This window comes from Perognathus longimembris, chromosome 3 (genome assembly GCF_023159225.1).
Source record: "Perognathus longimembris pacificus isolate PPM17 chromosome 3, ASM2315922v1, whole genome shotgun sequence".
NCBI classification, from domain to species: Eukaryota; Metazoa; Chordata; class Mammalia; order Rodentia; family Heteromyidae; genus Perognathus; species Perognathus longimembris.
The window spans coordinates 48,362,402-48,377,235 of NC_063163.1; the positions used below are offsets into that span (position 1 = coordinate 48,362,402).

The 14,834-nt window shown below is 39.2% G+C and overlaps 1 protein-coding gene across 1 annotated transcript in view; it reads right to left on the reverse strand.

The window, feature by feature from the left end:
• Frem2 (FRAS1 related extracellular matrix 2) overlaps positions 1–14,834 on the reverse strand; it is a 160,253-nt gene that overhangs the window by 34,791 nt on the left and 110,628 nt on the right. Inside the window, exons 7-8 of the mRNA XM_048341464.1 lie at positions 3,000–3,149; positions 686–895 (exon numbers count right to left, since the gene is read on the reverse strand). Coding sequence (XP_048197421.1) covers positions 686–895; positions 3,000–3,149 — 360 coding nt within the window. The remainder of the gene's footprint in view (positions 1–685; positions 896–2,999; positions 3,150–14,834) is intronic.

The following is a 14,834-nucleotide window of genomic DNA, read 5'->3' on the forward strand; positions in this document are numbered from 1 at the left end:
GGAGAAAGGAAGACATGGTCAGTAGGGAGCCTATATGTGTTGAATAGTGTCGCCTGTGACATCCATATGCTGAGAAGATAACTTTGTTGGTAGGTAAAATCTTTAAAGAGGTAATCAAGTTGAAATGATGGCATTTGGCTGGACCACAGCCCCAGGTGATTAGTGTTCTCATTTTAAAAAGAGGGAGTTGAATTCAAAGGCACATGGAGAGGGAAGAAATGAAGACATGTAGGGACAAGGTCGCTATCAACACTCACAGTCTTCAAAACTGACCAACCTAGCTAACCCTCCTGTATGGCTTCTAGCTAACAGATGTGAAATAATTTTTCTGTGTTTGTTTGTGGGGGATGGCGATGCAGTATTGTCCCTTAACTTTTTTTGCTCAAGGACAGTGCTCTATCACTTAAGCCACTTTCATCTGTTTGGGTGGTTAATTGGAGACAAGAGTCTCATGAACTTTCTGCCTGGACTGGCTTCAAACTAGGGATCCTCAGATCTCAGCCTCCTGAGTAATTAAGATTATAATCATAAGGAACTGGCACCTGAGATAATTTTTATTATTGCCATTGAGTCCTTGGTGCTTCAGAAGGGCTGCCCTTGCAAGTGAATATAATCTATATGATTTTTCATTCTAACTGCCATATTTCTAAATCCTGATGTTTGTGATTGTAAAATGAGCACTCACAATCGGAGACAGAGTCATTTATGAACACGGTGGCTTTGCTGGGCTCGCCAAGTGCAGCATTCATAGGCATACGAAGCACCAGCTCAAATTTCTCAATTCCCTCCAGCACTGGCTGTCCAAGGTCGTCCACAATGACAATCCGAACTCTCTGCATGTTAACTCCGGGGGCGAAATCCAAATGGCGGCTGATTCCCACATAGTCAGCTCCAGCTATAAAGAAGAGCAAAAGAATTACTCCGATGGGGGCTAAATGTTTAAAAGTGTAAGAAATAAAATATATGGATTTACTTACAGTTCATTAAAAATAAGATAAGAAGATTATAGCACAGAAAAGTACATTTACTGAAATGCCTAAGATTAGTATCTTTATAGTTAGTGAGGTTATGACTTTAAGGTCAGGTTCTGAAGTTGGTCTATGTTTTATGGTTGAGTGATGGAATCTAACTCTGAGTGTGTGTGAGAGAGAGGAGGAGGAGAGGGGAACTAGAGTTTGAACTCAGGTCCTCATGCTCTTGCTTAGTTTTTCCTCCCAGGATGGTACTCTACTACTTGAGCCACACACATATCTACTTGTGGACTTTTGCTGGCTAGTTTGTGATGAGTCTTTTGGAATTGTCTACCCAGGCTGGCTTTGAACCATGATTTTCAGATCTCAGCCTCCTGAGTAGCTAGGATTATAGATGTGTGCCACCAGTATCCCATCTATAAAGAAGACTTTTAATCTTCAGGCATTATATTCTTAAAAGGCCACAGTGGAGGACAACAGTTCAGTATCTCTGCTTCTCTTATTGGTTTTTTGGTTTTTTTTTTTTTACTCGTCTGACTCTCCCTACTTTTCCTTCTCAATGTGTGACTGATTAAGTATATCTATGTTTAATACACTTCAAACAAGACTTCAATCTTGGGGGTATAGCTCAGGGATAGATGTGCTTAGCACACACAAGGCCTCGGGTTCAAATCCCCCAGCATAAAAATACAGAAACAAAATAAAGAAGCCTGTAATTCCTTCTGGTTCTTTAAAAAAAAAATTTCCTTTGCTTCTTTACCACTTCATTTGCATTTTTCATTTTGTTATCTCCTTACTGTCATATTGTTTATTTGGTGTTTTTCTGTTGTTGTTGTTGTTTTTTTTTTGCCAGCCCTGGGGCTTGAACTCAGGGCTTGGGCACTGTCACTGAGCTTCTTTTCCTCAAGGCTAGCACCCTACCACTTGAGCCATAGCACTAATTCTGGCTTTTTATGTGGTACTGAGGAATTGAACCCACGGCTTCATGCACGCTAGGCAAGCACTCTACCACTAAGCCACATTCCCAGTCCCTCACTCTCAACTTTGATTTGCATTTTTTCTTTTACCTTCAAAGTGAGTAATTGGGCTAATTATACATTTATTGAACATGAGAACACTGTGCTGGTTCTATTGCACTGAGCTAGACACTTAAGTAGCTTCAAAAATGGCCTTATTCCTGTTTGCTGGTAGCAAACTGGTGTGATGTACGTGTTCACATGCACAAAGCACCCATCTGTCACACATGTATAGGAAAGTCTGTAATGTTGGCTAATTAGAAAAAAAGAAAAGGAAATACCAAATCCTATGTTTGCCTTAAATGTGGTGATCATTTAAAAAAGAAACAGATCTAACAATAAAAGACAGGCTTCATTCACAAGAACAGTTTGCATAAAAGCATGTGGGAAAAGATTTTGACTCTGAAAAATTCATGGGAATGAGTGAAGGTGCATGCATGCATTAGACTTCTGGCAGTGTGACAGTCTTACTCTTCATATCATCACATTCGACCCTGTGAGAAGACTCAAGAGTGGAGAAGCTGCCAGCTGCTGGGGGCTCACCCCTGTAATCCTTGCTACTCAGGAGGCAGAGATCTGAGGATGGAAGTTCAAAGCCAGACCATCCCATGAGACTCTTATCTCCATTTAACCAGCAAAAAGCTAGAAGGAGAGGTATGACTTGAATGGTAGAATGCCAGCTTTAAGCAGCAAAAGCCTAGAGAGAATGAGGGGCCTTGAGTTCAAACCTTTATATTGATACACACACACACACACACACACACACACACACACAAACACATAGAACCGACTTCTGCTAACATAGGCATTAGAATTTACAGACGTCTGCTCTTGTATTATAAGCTAGTTTGATGAAGTAAAAATTTTATCTATGACATCATAATTAGAAGGGGAAATGAAAATCCATCCAGGTTGCTTTCACAATGTGAAGGGTTTTGCCTGAGAGGTATGTTGTGTCTTGGAGTTGGAAGTTGAAGAACACCCAAAACAGCTGCTGTAGGAACCTGCTCACCATCGGCAGAGGGTGGGTCCGTTTTCTGGGATCTCACTGTGATGCTGGCTGGCCTGGAGAGGTCAGTGCCTGTCCTCCACACCCGCGCCTCCACATAGCCGGCGCTCTCGTCCACCGAGTACTGGACGTCGCCGAAGTAGAAGATGGGTTCTGTGAAGAAAGACATAGGAACCACCGTGATTACTTTTATCTTTTCCTATCAAATGCTCTTGGTATGATTTAGAGGAGTTAGCTCTATTTTAAATCATTGTAATGCTCTTTTCTCTTAGGCAGCTACTGGCTCTGTAATCTGTACATTTATGTAGGTTTCGGTCAATACTTAAAAATAAAAAGACATCTGGTCAAATACTTAATGGGAAATGTTCATCTTGAGGAATCACAGTTAGTTTCTCTCCCACATATGAGGTTTAGATCTCCTGAAACCTTCTCTAGAAAAATAAATTCAAAGGAATTATAACATATTAAAATGATTTATTTCAAGTTTGGCCCGAACATTTGTTTTATCATCTCTTACTGAGTTTCCATGCTAGAGATTCTGTGATGTGTAGATGATCTGTAGGTTGTGTAGGTAATTGTTTTAGGTAATCAGTTCATCAGGTTTAGGATTAATCTAGGGTATTTGGGGATGTTATAATCAGTAGTGTTGGGGTCCCTTGGCATAATTATGATTATGAGTCATAAATAATTTATAAAGACAAAGGCCTGATTGTTGGCAGAATCCTCTATACCAACCAAGCTTTCATTAAATATATATCCTTATGCTGAGAGGTTAGCATTTGTCCTCATGGATAATGATGACGTGACTTAGGTCATGAACCAGGGGACATACTTTGGTGATTTTGTATTTTCCTCCAGTGTTGATAGTGAATTTAAATTGATCTGTTCATTATTTCCTACCAATAGTTTATTTGATATAGCAGTTAGATAGCATAGATGAAAACTATGGGATAAATTTGTTACAAATTTATTGCCAGGCACCAGTGGCTCACACCTGTAATCCTAGCTACCCAGGAGGCTGAGATCTGAGGATTGTAGTTCAAAAGTCAGCTCTGGTAGGAAAGTCCATGAGACACTTATCTCCAATTAACCACCAAAAAGCTGTAAGTGGAACAGTTGCTCAAGTTGCAGAGTAATAGCATTGAGCAAAAGAAGCTTAGCGGTAGTACTCAGGTCCTGAGTTCAAGCCCCATAAGTGACAAAAATTAATAATATAGATAAGTTCACAGAAGAGTGTAAAAATAATAGAGCATGTAAAGTCCCCCATTATGAGCTCATTTTATAAACAATCATTAAGAAGGATAAATTGGCTGAGTGTACATACATATTGTGAATAGCCCTGTCACATGAAACATGCTAATCATTTGTCCTTGGTTTTAGAAGTTTCAGAAGAACTTTGCAACTCACACCACTGTTCCTTAGAACACAAGTCATTCAGGTGATAGTGTCATGCTTCAGAGAATCAGAATGAATTACCCATGCCCCAAGTAAAATGAAGTACAAAACAATGGCTCTCAAAGCCATTAGAAAAGCCAAAGGCAGTCTGCACACTGCTCAAGTTGGAAATGAATTCTTTATTTCTCTGATTCAAGTTAAATTGCCCCAAGTAAGTTGGAAAGGGTTTGTTGTCTCTGTCTTCATCTGCTGGGCATGATTAAAAGCATCTAGCTCTCCTGAGCTCTTGAATAATAGGAAATCAGTCTTGGAAATTTTGTTTGCACACTTTAGTGCATGAGAGATAAATCTGCCAACAGCATGGTTTGCCTCCTTCCCATCCTTTCTAACCTGTGAGTGAGTGGCTGTGGATGGAGATGTTATCTCAGCAGCCTCGGGCCAAGTAGACCTGTACATTCCTCAAATTCCCACATCTAAGGAGGGGTCAAAGGTGAAGACAGAGAGCCCTAAAAATTTCTCATTCGGGCCAGATGGCCACACCAGGCACATTTGTTTGTCTTCTAAATGGCTTTTATAATGATCACAGAGCTGGATCACCTGTCTCTAACAAGTGAGCTCTTTAAATCTGTTTACATTCCTGGCAAACTGTATCAACACACAAATTAAGTTTCTGAGTTATGAGCGCTAGCAAGCTGTGAAATCCAGAACGGTAGGATGGCTTGTTTAATACTGCTGTCCCTACCTTTCTGATCCTCGCAGAGCCCTATGAGAAACCAAACAGGAAAAAAATCAGGTGAATGAGTACAGTCAAAAAGCACCCAAGGAGCCATGCTTCAAGGCAATGCTTCGTGCTTTGTTCAAATTCATTCTCTCAGCTAGAAAGCATGGTTGTTTTTTTGTTTGTTTGTTTTGTTCTGTTTTTGTTTTTAACTTCATGGCTTGGGCAAGAAGAAAAGAGACTCATATAGCACTCTGAATTTTTATCCAATTTATCATTGAGAATGAAGAGTAATGATAAGAGTGACCATATACAATGATGGTTTATATGCATGTGTATGCAACATAGAGAGAAAGATGGAGAGGTAGGAAAAGAAAGAGAATATGAATCAGCATATCAGAATGTCTCATGTACCATCGCCATCAGCAATAAGTTACATAAATGATAAGAATGGTATTACCATATTATTACATGGTACATTGTTACTTTCAGTGAAAGTAGAAGCTGCAATGGAAAAAGCGTTTGGTCCCTAAATTCAATTTTAATATAGCAGTTAAGAAGTTGGGAAAGTCAATTAATTCCTTAAAAAGAAGTTTTCAGTTCACAGTAGATTTAAGCATTTTAAAAATGTATTCTTTTTAGTTTTTAATTAATTACTTTTTAGTTAAAAATTTAAAGTACTGTACACAGGGGTTTCAATTCAACCTGTCCATTTATGGCACACTGCATCTTGATCACCCATTCTGTCATTCTCCTCCATCAGTCCCTACCCCATCCCTCAGGTGGCCTGGTTCCATTTCTACATATTAACATTAAATATGATGACTATATTTCCCCACCATTCCTCTCTTCATCCATCTTCTTCCCTTCCCTTTCATGATCCCTCCTGAAATAAAACATGTTTCAGCTTCCTAGTATTCATTTTGTTAGACTCTAAGTTAGTTGTTCAAAGAAGTCAGAGTTATTCCCGTAAGGTTTCTTACCCTCTCTGTAACTTCCCTGAGGATGACTAAAAAATGAGGCAAACGATCAATTGCAAATCACTGTAAAGTTTGAAGTAACTGACTCTTAGTAAATTAAAACCTAATTCAGTAGCTTCTATAAGGCCAAAACAAACAACAGTGACAATACATCCTTCAAACCATAGCCAACTCGTTTCTTTTTGCCATGAGTAGAATGGAATAAGTTAAAAACAGCTTTTTATTTTTTCAGCAGAGGAGAATTAAGTGTACATATTTCAGTTTCTCAGTGTCTTTAAAATTTCTCAAATTTGAATATGATTTACAGTTGTTATAACTGAGACAAAACCTTATGTGTGTAAATAAGTTATTGATTCTTCAAGCAGTGATTGTGTTATAGACATCACTCAAAAAAGAAAAATAACGGGGGGAGGGGCAGTAAATCACACCTGTAATATAACTCACTCCTATTCAGGAGGCTGAGATCTAAGGATTGCAGTTCAAAGCCAGCCTAGGCAGTCAAAAAGTCCATGCGACCCTTAGCTCCAATTAACCAGAAAAAGTCAACAGTTGCAGGTATGGCTCCAAATAGGAGAGCACCAGCCTTAAGCAAAATAGCTATGGACAGTGTCTAGACACTGAGGTCAAGTACCAGTATTGGTACAAAGTTGAATGAATGAATATGAATAAATAAATAAACTAGGTGTTCCTGGACCATTTCAATATGTAATAAGCAAGCCAAATGAAGGAAATAATAGGAGGTGAAAACTATCAAAAGTTGTTACTTATGAGTAAGATGTTGACACTCTAATCTCTTTGGGTAAATATTTTTCTCCCCATGTAGGCACTTTATTTCTGTTAAACATCAAATCATCTAAAGTTCTTTGCAGACAATTGTGGAATCAGTCTTAGGATAATGTAGAGCAAATTAGAAAAGGCTTACTGAATTCTCTTATTCAGATCATAAATACAAAGTGTGCCTTTTACAATTTTGAAATTCAAACTCCTAGAGGAATGTTCCTGGTTTATATGAGACCCTGATCAAAGAAAGCACAAATCCTTCCACCCACATAATACCACAACACAGCCAACTCTTCTGGTCCCTTCTCCTTAGCTCAGGGTACAGATTCAAACTTATCCCCTCTGCCTAGGGCAGGCAAGATACATCCGAAACTGGGTGTGAGCAGCCCAAGGGAAGTTTTCAACTGGCCTAGAGAAAGTATGAAATTCCAGAAGGAAGTCAGAATCTACTGTCCATCTTTCATGGTATTACACTTTGAAGTCAGGGTGCACACCTAATCAGTGAGTGCAGAAGTGTGTCTTTTTGCTCACTGAACATTAATGACACTTTCAAAGCTGGAGATACTTGCACTCCCCAGCACAAAGAGAATCATGTTTGCTTCCTACAGATGTGGAAAGGAAGGCTAGGGGCAAAGCTAAACAGCACACACCTGCCACTAAGACAAAGAGAAATAATCTGAGTTTTGTTCCCTTGGGGGAAAAGTGAAGTGTTTTTTTTTTTTTTTTCTTCTCTCCAGCAAGTCTGGATGGATGTTTACAATTACATATGTCTCCTGAGATGAAAGAACAAAATAACAGCAGTAATTGCTATCTACAGCCAAATCTTATTTACTCCTGTGTATGTGGGCCATCAGTCAATCAGCTTGTATCTCTAACTAACATGTTTGCTTAGAAGTTAACAGAGGCTTGGTTGCAGTCTTTTGGATCAGGGCTGAAAACAACATCCCCAACCCCCCTAAAATTGTCTCCAGCTAAAACAGCCTCCCTAAAATTGTCTCTAGCTCAGATCTGGATTTTGGAGCCTAAGGTTGCAGACTGCATTCTCTTCCCATGGGTACTGCAAGGTAAACTTCTCCAAAACAGTGGAGAGAGAGAGAGCTCCACCTCCTATCTTGGTTCTGGCCATCTCAGGACCACTAAGCCAGGGGCTGCTAGCATCTCCTGCCATTTGGCGAGTCCCAACAACCATTTAAAGAGGCTGTGACCCACCTGGCAGAGGGTATCATGGTAATGCCTTTGCAGACAAGCTTCCAATGTTTCTCCTTGCTCTTGAGTTGCTCATAAATGCCTTAAGGTGGCTTATAAGACACTAAAGTACCTGCCTTGCCTTCCAATCCTCCGGTTGGCCCCCATTCTACTCAGTAATCCATTGTCTGGAATGTCTTTCCGTGGGCCATGCCCAGCCTTTGCTGCAGGGTGATGTACCTCCTCCCTCTCATCTGACTGACTCCTGCTGTCTTTCTGACACTCTGCCTCCTTGGACAGTGGAAGAGATTCCACTGCCATCATTTCTTTCTCAGCCTACTTGCTAGAAACCACAGTACTTGTTTAAACTTACTCACCTTGTGTCAACCTCAACCTCACCACTATCCTTTGAGGTATGTTCTACATTAATCCTCTTTCACAGATAAGGAAGTCAGGGATTAAAGGAGATCAAGAGATTTGCCTATAGGTTCCCATCAGGGAAATGATGGAGCTCAGATTCAGATTTAGATAAAGCCAGCAGGTTGACTTCAGGAGGATAAAAAGGGGGATGGGGGAGGCTTCATTAGGATAAAAGCTTTCGTTTCTCTTCTCCTTTTCTTCTCCCTTCCATCTTTCCTTCCTTTTTTTTCTCCTTTCCTTCCCTTTTCTATTTTCTCTTTGAAGTACTAGAGTTTGAATCCTGGGCCTCCTACTTGCTATCATTTGAGCCAAGCCCCCAACTTCTTTTTTATTTTGTTTATTGAGACACTCTGTCTTTTGCTGAGACTGGTCTCAAACTCTTGATTTTTCTACCTCTGCCTTTCTGGGATTGCATACATGTGCCACCATGCCCTACCTGGATAAAAAGTTTTCACAGGTTTAGTGGCCAAAACCTTACTTAGACAATCATATACATGTAAACAGACACAAACAAAGGAATGTTTATTGTAGTTCATTCATTGTGTTGGGGCATCTTTGGAAATAGATTTGAAGTGTATCAGAAACGGACTGATTATAACTTAGTTCTTAGCTGGAGATGTATCTCAAAGGGTATTAGTCACTTAATATTCTCAAGGGCTTGAGCTGTGCCCACTAGCACACTCTCGCTCTCTCTCTCTCCCCTCCCTCTCTTTTACATACACACACATATACACCAGCAGGTACTACTTGAATTATTATTATTATTAATAGTAGCTCAGTGATGAAATATTTACTTGGGTTTGAACTTAGGGCCTTAGATCTCACTAAGCAAGCACTCTACCACTTGATCTATGCCCTAGACCTTTTCTGTTTAGATATTTTTAAAGATAAGGTCTCAAGATTTTTACCTGGAAACAGCCTTAGATCACGATTCTCCTACCTGTGCCTCCAAATAGCTGTTATTATAGGTTGAACCACCACATCTGACCTGTTTATTATAATAGAAACTTACTGGGTTTTTGCTAGTCTGGCTTTGAACTTCAATTCTCCCAATTTATGCCTCCACAGTAGCTTGGATTACAAGCAGTGTACCACCTTTACCTAACTTAAGCAGCACTCAGGACAGATGAAAAATAAAAGGTAATTTGTCATTTAGGTTTAGTAGCTTTCAAGATTTTCCTCATTGTCATTAATATATTCTATAAGTAAGGAATGAACTGGGCTGAAAATCCAGTGGGACGAAAGTACAACAAAATACCATCTTGGCCAAGTGGAACCAAAGGTGTGTTTCTGCTAGTCTCTAAATCAGGCAGGACTGACAGTGAATCAAAACTTGAAAGTGTCATGGAAAACCAGAATATAACATAATGGAAGAAGGAGGTTTTGTAAAAGTATGAATTTTTCAGGCATCAATGATGAAGACGTAGGATGGGATGTAGCTCAGTGGCAAAGCACTTGCCTAGAATGTGCAATGTCCTGGGTTTGATCTCCAGTACCAGAAAGAAAAGACAAAGATGAAGAGGTATCAGTTACCTAAAGGAGCACATTGAAAAAAATCATTAAATGCACAATGAAAGTGAATTCCAAGGACTATAGATGCAAGAAGTTAGGGTAGGCAGAAAAAAAAAATCAATAATACAATGTTGGTATGCTCAATTACCTAATGCATAAGGACAAAAAATGATGATCATTTATATTTATCTATTTAGTGCTGAGGAAAGCAAGTAGCTAAAATAACTTAATGTCCTTATCTTTTTCACGAGACAAGTAAGCTCTTGATGGAAATGTGACTCAAGTAGTAGAGTGCCTACCTGATAACTACAAGACCCTAGGTTCAAACCCTAGTAATTTTGAGAGAGAGAGAAAAATAAGTGGGAGAGACAGAGAGAGAAAGAGTGGACAGGGGGAGAAAAGACAGGAGGAGAGGGATCAAACCTCATTCCTCAGATCACAGCCTCCTGAGTAGCTAGGATTGATAAGTGTGAGTCACCTGTGCCTGGCTTAAAGGAACACTTTTATTAATTTATAATTATAGCAGGTTTTACATTGTACAACTTTCAGAAAATGATAGAGTAGGCCAGAGCCATAGGTTCCTGCTCTCAAAAACAAAATCAAATCTTTAATGAATTATACATGGAAAATTGGACAATTATATAAATATGAAAGTATCAGAACTATTCTATGAATTGTTGTACAAATAATATTATTAGTGCTCAGGGAAACAGAAATTGGATAAGCCCATAGGGTTCTATAAAACTGGAAAAATGCTAAGTTCTACTTGAGGAAATAGTTTCTAAATACACCTAGTCAAAACCCAAGTTTGTTTAATCATTTTAGAGAGGTTTTGTAATATCTGGTAAATTAAAAATTGTTCAACAAGTACAACCCAGGTGTTCTACCACAAGGTATATACCATATAGAGTTTCTGTACATATATTCAGACACATTTACAAACATGCTTTTAATGTAACATTATTTATACTTGAAAAGCAAAAGGAAAGCTACATGTCCACCAGTAGGGGGACAGATAGGTAAAACTTGTGTAAATGAGTCAAAATGATCAGATCTCCAAAGTACAACATTGACATAGTCTTTAAAGAAAACAAGTTGAAATATATGAACATGAGCTCCCCTCCCCCACAAACACATACAGTTATGATCATTGTTACTGTTGGGTGGTTGAAAGATACTATCTGAGATCACTGTGTATGTAACATTGTGTGTGAGATCTAACTGTAACAGACTTGCAGGTTGGTGCTCTCTCTAGCTCAGTGGTAGAGCTCATGTTTAGCCAGTATGAGTCCCTGGGCTCAAATCCCAGCATCGAAAGAAAAATCTGAAGTAACTATGAAAAATGGCGACATCACTTAATTTTATAAGAGGGCATATTTTGCTGTATTTGTTGCACTTTTTCTGGTGACAAAAATGAAGAAGAAAAGGCTACCTTGGTTGAACTACCTCCTATAGGTAACATTTTGTTTTCTAAAAAAGAAAAATTAGTTTCAGTTACTTATGACTGGAACTTCCTCACTTTTCTTTTAAGACATTCTTTACATCCATAAAAATTTTGAAAAATGACCTCCTCCTATCTAGTCTTCACAAAAGCATTCTCAAAATTCTTGGGGTGACGAATGTTTAAAAATAGATATTATTTTAAGGGTGTGTTTTGACATTTCTTTTTCTGGCCAACTATAGTTTTCTCCAGAAGGATAAAGAAGAGTGGACACATACTTAAGAAGCTGATAAGGATGGGAGATTCCCTTGGAGAACATGCAGTCAGCTCTTCTTCAAAAAGACAGAGTTTATCAGGAACTCTACTACCAATCTAGCGGCACTCCAAGCTCTTTCTGATCTTTCTCAGGGTCAGCCTGAGTTGAAAGTGAAATTGCTCTCTTCAAGTCATCAGAACTCTATCATCCAGTGGCACTAAGTAAGATTTCATGCAGGTACTTTTTTTCTTCCAATGCATGAAACTTAATGTAAAGATACAAGCACAATTATTTGGGAAGACTAGTAAAAAAATGAATGTATTGAGTCAACATTATATCAGTTTTACAGCCGATGAAAAACCTGCAGAGACGCATCTTTTGAGAGTGAATCACAGATGGAATGTGGCCAAGATGTTTGATGTGGGTGAAATAAATTCTCCCCAAATCTGTGTATTGCATGTGTATCTTTCAGTCTCCGGACACCACTGACATAATTTGCTTAATCAGGAAAGGAATGAGTTCTGCTCTCACTTAATAGGTGAAGTCTACACCTACTATGAAATTTAAAAGGCCAAGGAGACAATAATGGTTCACCAATACCTCAGTTCCTATCCTCTTACTTAGTGGGCTGTACTACCAAGAAGCTAGTAGACTCCCCATACACTGGGTGCCTTTTTTTGCCCAAGGCTGGCACTCTACCGCCACACCTCCACTGGCTTTCAGTTGGAGTTAAGAGTCTCATGCTCAGGCTGCCTTTGAACCATAACCCTCATATCTCAGTCTCCTGAGTAGCTAGGATTGCAGGTATGAACTACTGATGCCCAGCTAGATGCCGACTCATGTAACAGTGTTCTTATTTTTTTGTGTTCAATAACAAATATTTTGTTGTTGTAGAAGACAAAAGGAAGGAATAATGATGCATGTTAGAGTTCTCTGTGAGCAAATGAAATGTGTGATATATTTACTTTATTTAGCTATCTGCAGGGGGATATAGCATGGTCTTGAACTGCAGCCAGGTGGCGCTGTGTATGTCCTTTCACAGGTGAATGATTGTTCTCCAAGGGGGCTGTAGTTCTATCCCTGTTTACTGGTATGTCCTCAGTCACCTTACCTAGCAGGTCTAGCTGACTACTTCATCTGAGGACAACATAGGACCTGCCTTACAAAGAAGATTGAGGGAGTGAATATATGGATTGAGCTCAGAGCAGTGCTTGGCTTACTGTGGGTTCTCAGTAAGTATTCATCATTATGGGTATTGTGCCATGCAAGTACTTTGTTGTTACATTATATTGTTATGTTTAAAAGGGAACAGTGACAGAGACAAAGTTAATAAATAATGGTCATTGTCAAAAATGTTGTAGCTAGGGGCTGGGGATATGGCCTAGTGGCAAGAGTGCTTGCTTCGTATACATGAAGCCTTGGGTTCAATTCTCCAGCACCACATATACAGAAAACGGCCAGAAGTGGTGCTGTGGCTCAAGTGGCAGAGTGCTAGCCTTGAGCAAAAAAGAAAAAAAAGAAGCCAGGGACAGTGCTCAGGCCCTGAGTCCAAGCCCCAGGACTGGCCAAAAAAAAAAAAAAAGTTGTAGCTACACTGTGCTTTACTATGTAGGCATTACAGGAATGAGTGGTGTTCATACAAATTTACCTAAAAATATTTTCACAACAGGCTGTTATGTGAAATTAAATATATCACAAGAAAATGTATATCTGATCAAATAATAACAACCAGTATTTATTCTGGGCTTTCAGAGTGCTTTAAGTGTACATGTATATGCATACCTGTGCACATATGTAAGTACACACACATATTCATATTTATATATGTTCACTGAATCTTCCTGACAAAGGTAAGTGGTACTTGTCTCAGCAAGTACTATGATAACTGTCCCATATCACAGATGAGGAAAATGATGTCTAAAAGTACAAGAACCAAAGCCAATGAATAAATATCACAGGAACTGGAAGACTGCTTCAAGAAAACATCTTAGTTTGTACTGCACTCCAGTGTTAGATAATTGCTTTTAATCAAGATGAAAACAACAATATGCACAGGTAACTGCACAGAAGGACTCATAGCAAACTGAACTGACTCAGGGAAGATGAGCTTTGGTGGAGAGATGGAATTAGACTGTCAGTATTTAGTTGGCGTGCTTGTTTAGCTTGTCATGACTTTATAAATCTTATATCTCAAAAAAGACAAATGCATATGACCTATCTTCTTTAAACACAATCACAGACTATGAGACTTAACAATCAATACAGAGTAGAAATTTCATCCTCTCTGTGAAGGTATAAGACATTTCCTATTCTTAACAGGTTCTGGCATGGCTACCAATTTTGCTGCTGTGGATGGGTATGTTCCCCAGGGAGTTGAGCAGTTTCTGCTTTTCAAAAACACCATCATCCATCTGAGCATTGATGGTGCACCCCTGTAATCCTAGCTACTCAGGGTGTTGAGAGCTGCAGGACTGTGGCTTGAAGCCAGCCACGGCAGGAGACACCTCCAATGAAGCAACAAAAAGCAAAGCTAGAGTCAAGGCTCATGTGGAAGAGCAAAAAGAAACCAGGGACAGTGCTCAGGCCCTGAGTCCATGCCCCAGGACTGGCAACACAAAACAAAACAAATAAACAACTACTTCCATATTCTCCAATCAAAAGTAATCATTTGGGGCAGGTGCCTGTAATCCTACCTACACAGGACACTGAGATCTGAGGATGAAGGTTCAAAGCCAGTCCAGGCAGGACAGTCTGTGAGAATTTTATATCCAATTAATCAGCAAAAAAAGCTGCAAGTGAAGCTGTGGCTGAAGTGGCTTAAGCCAGCCTTAAGTCAAAAGGTTAAATATCTAGACAGGCAAAAACTGTCAGATGCTTAGGGTTTAGACTATGTATACATGCACATATGCATATATTCATATATGTACATACATATATAATGATGGTGGTTGAGAGAAAAAAGAATAGCATAATCTATGTAAGAGAAAAATAAGAGCATGCCAAATTCAGGTTCATATTTTTAACTTACTAAGGTTCATTTCTTAAAATACAAAAAAAAAAATCCAACAAAGTGAAATCATTATAGAAAGAGGGAAAGAATAGAAGACACTCCTTATTCTCTCCACCTCTTTAAAACTGTTCCTGCTTCCTC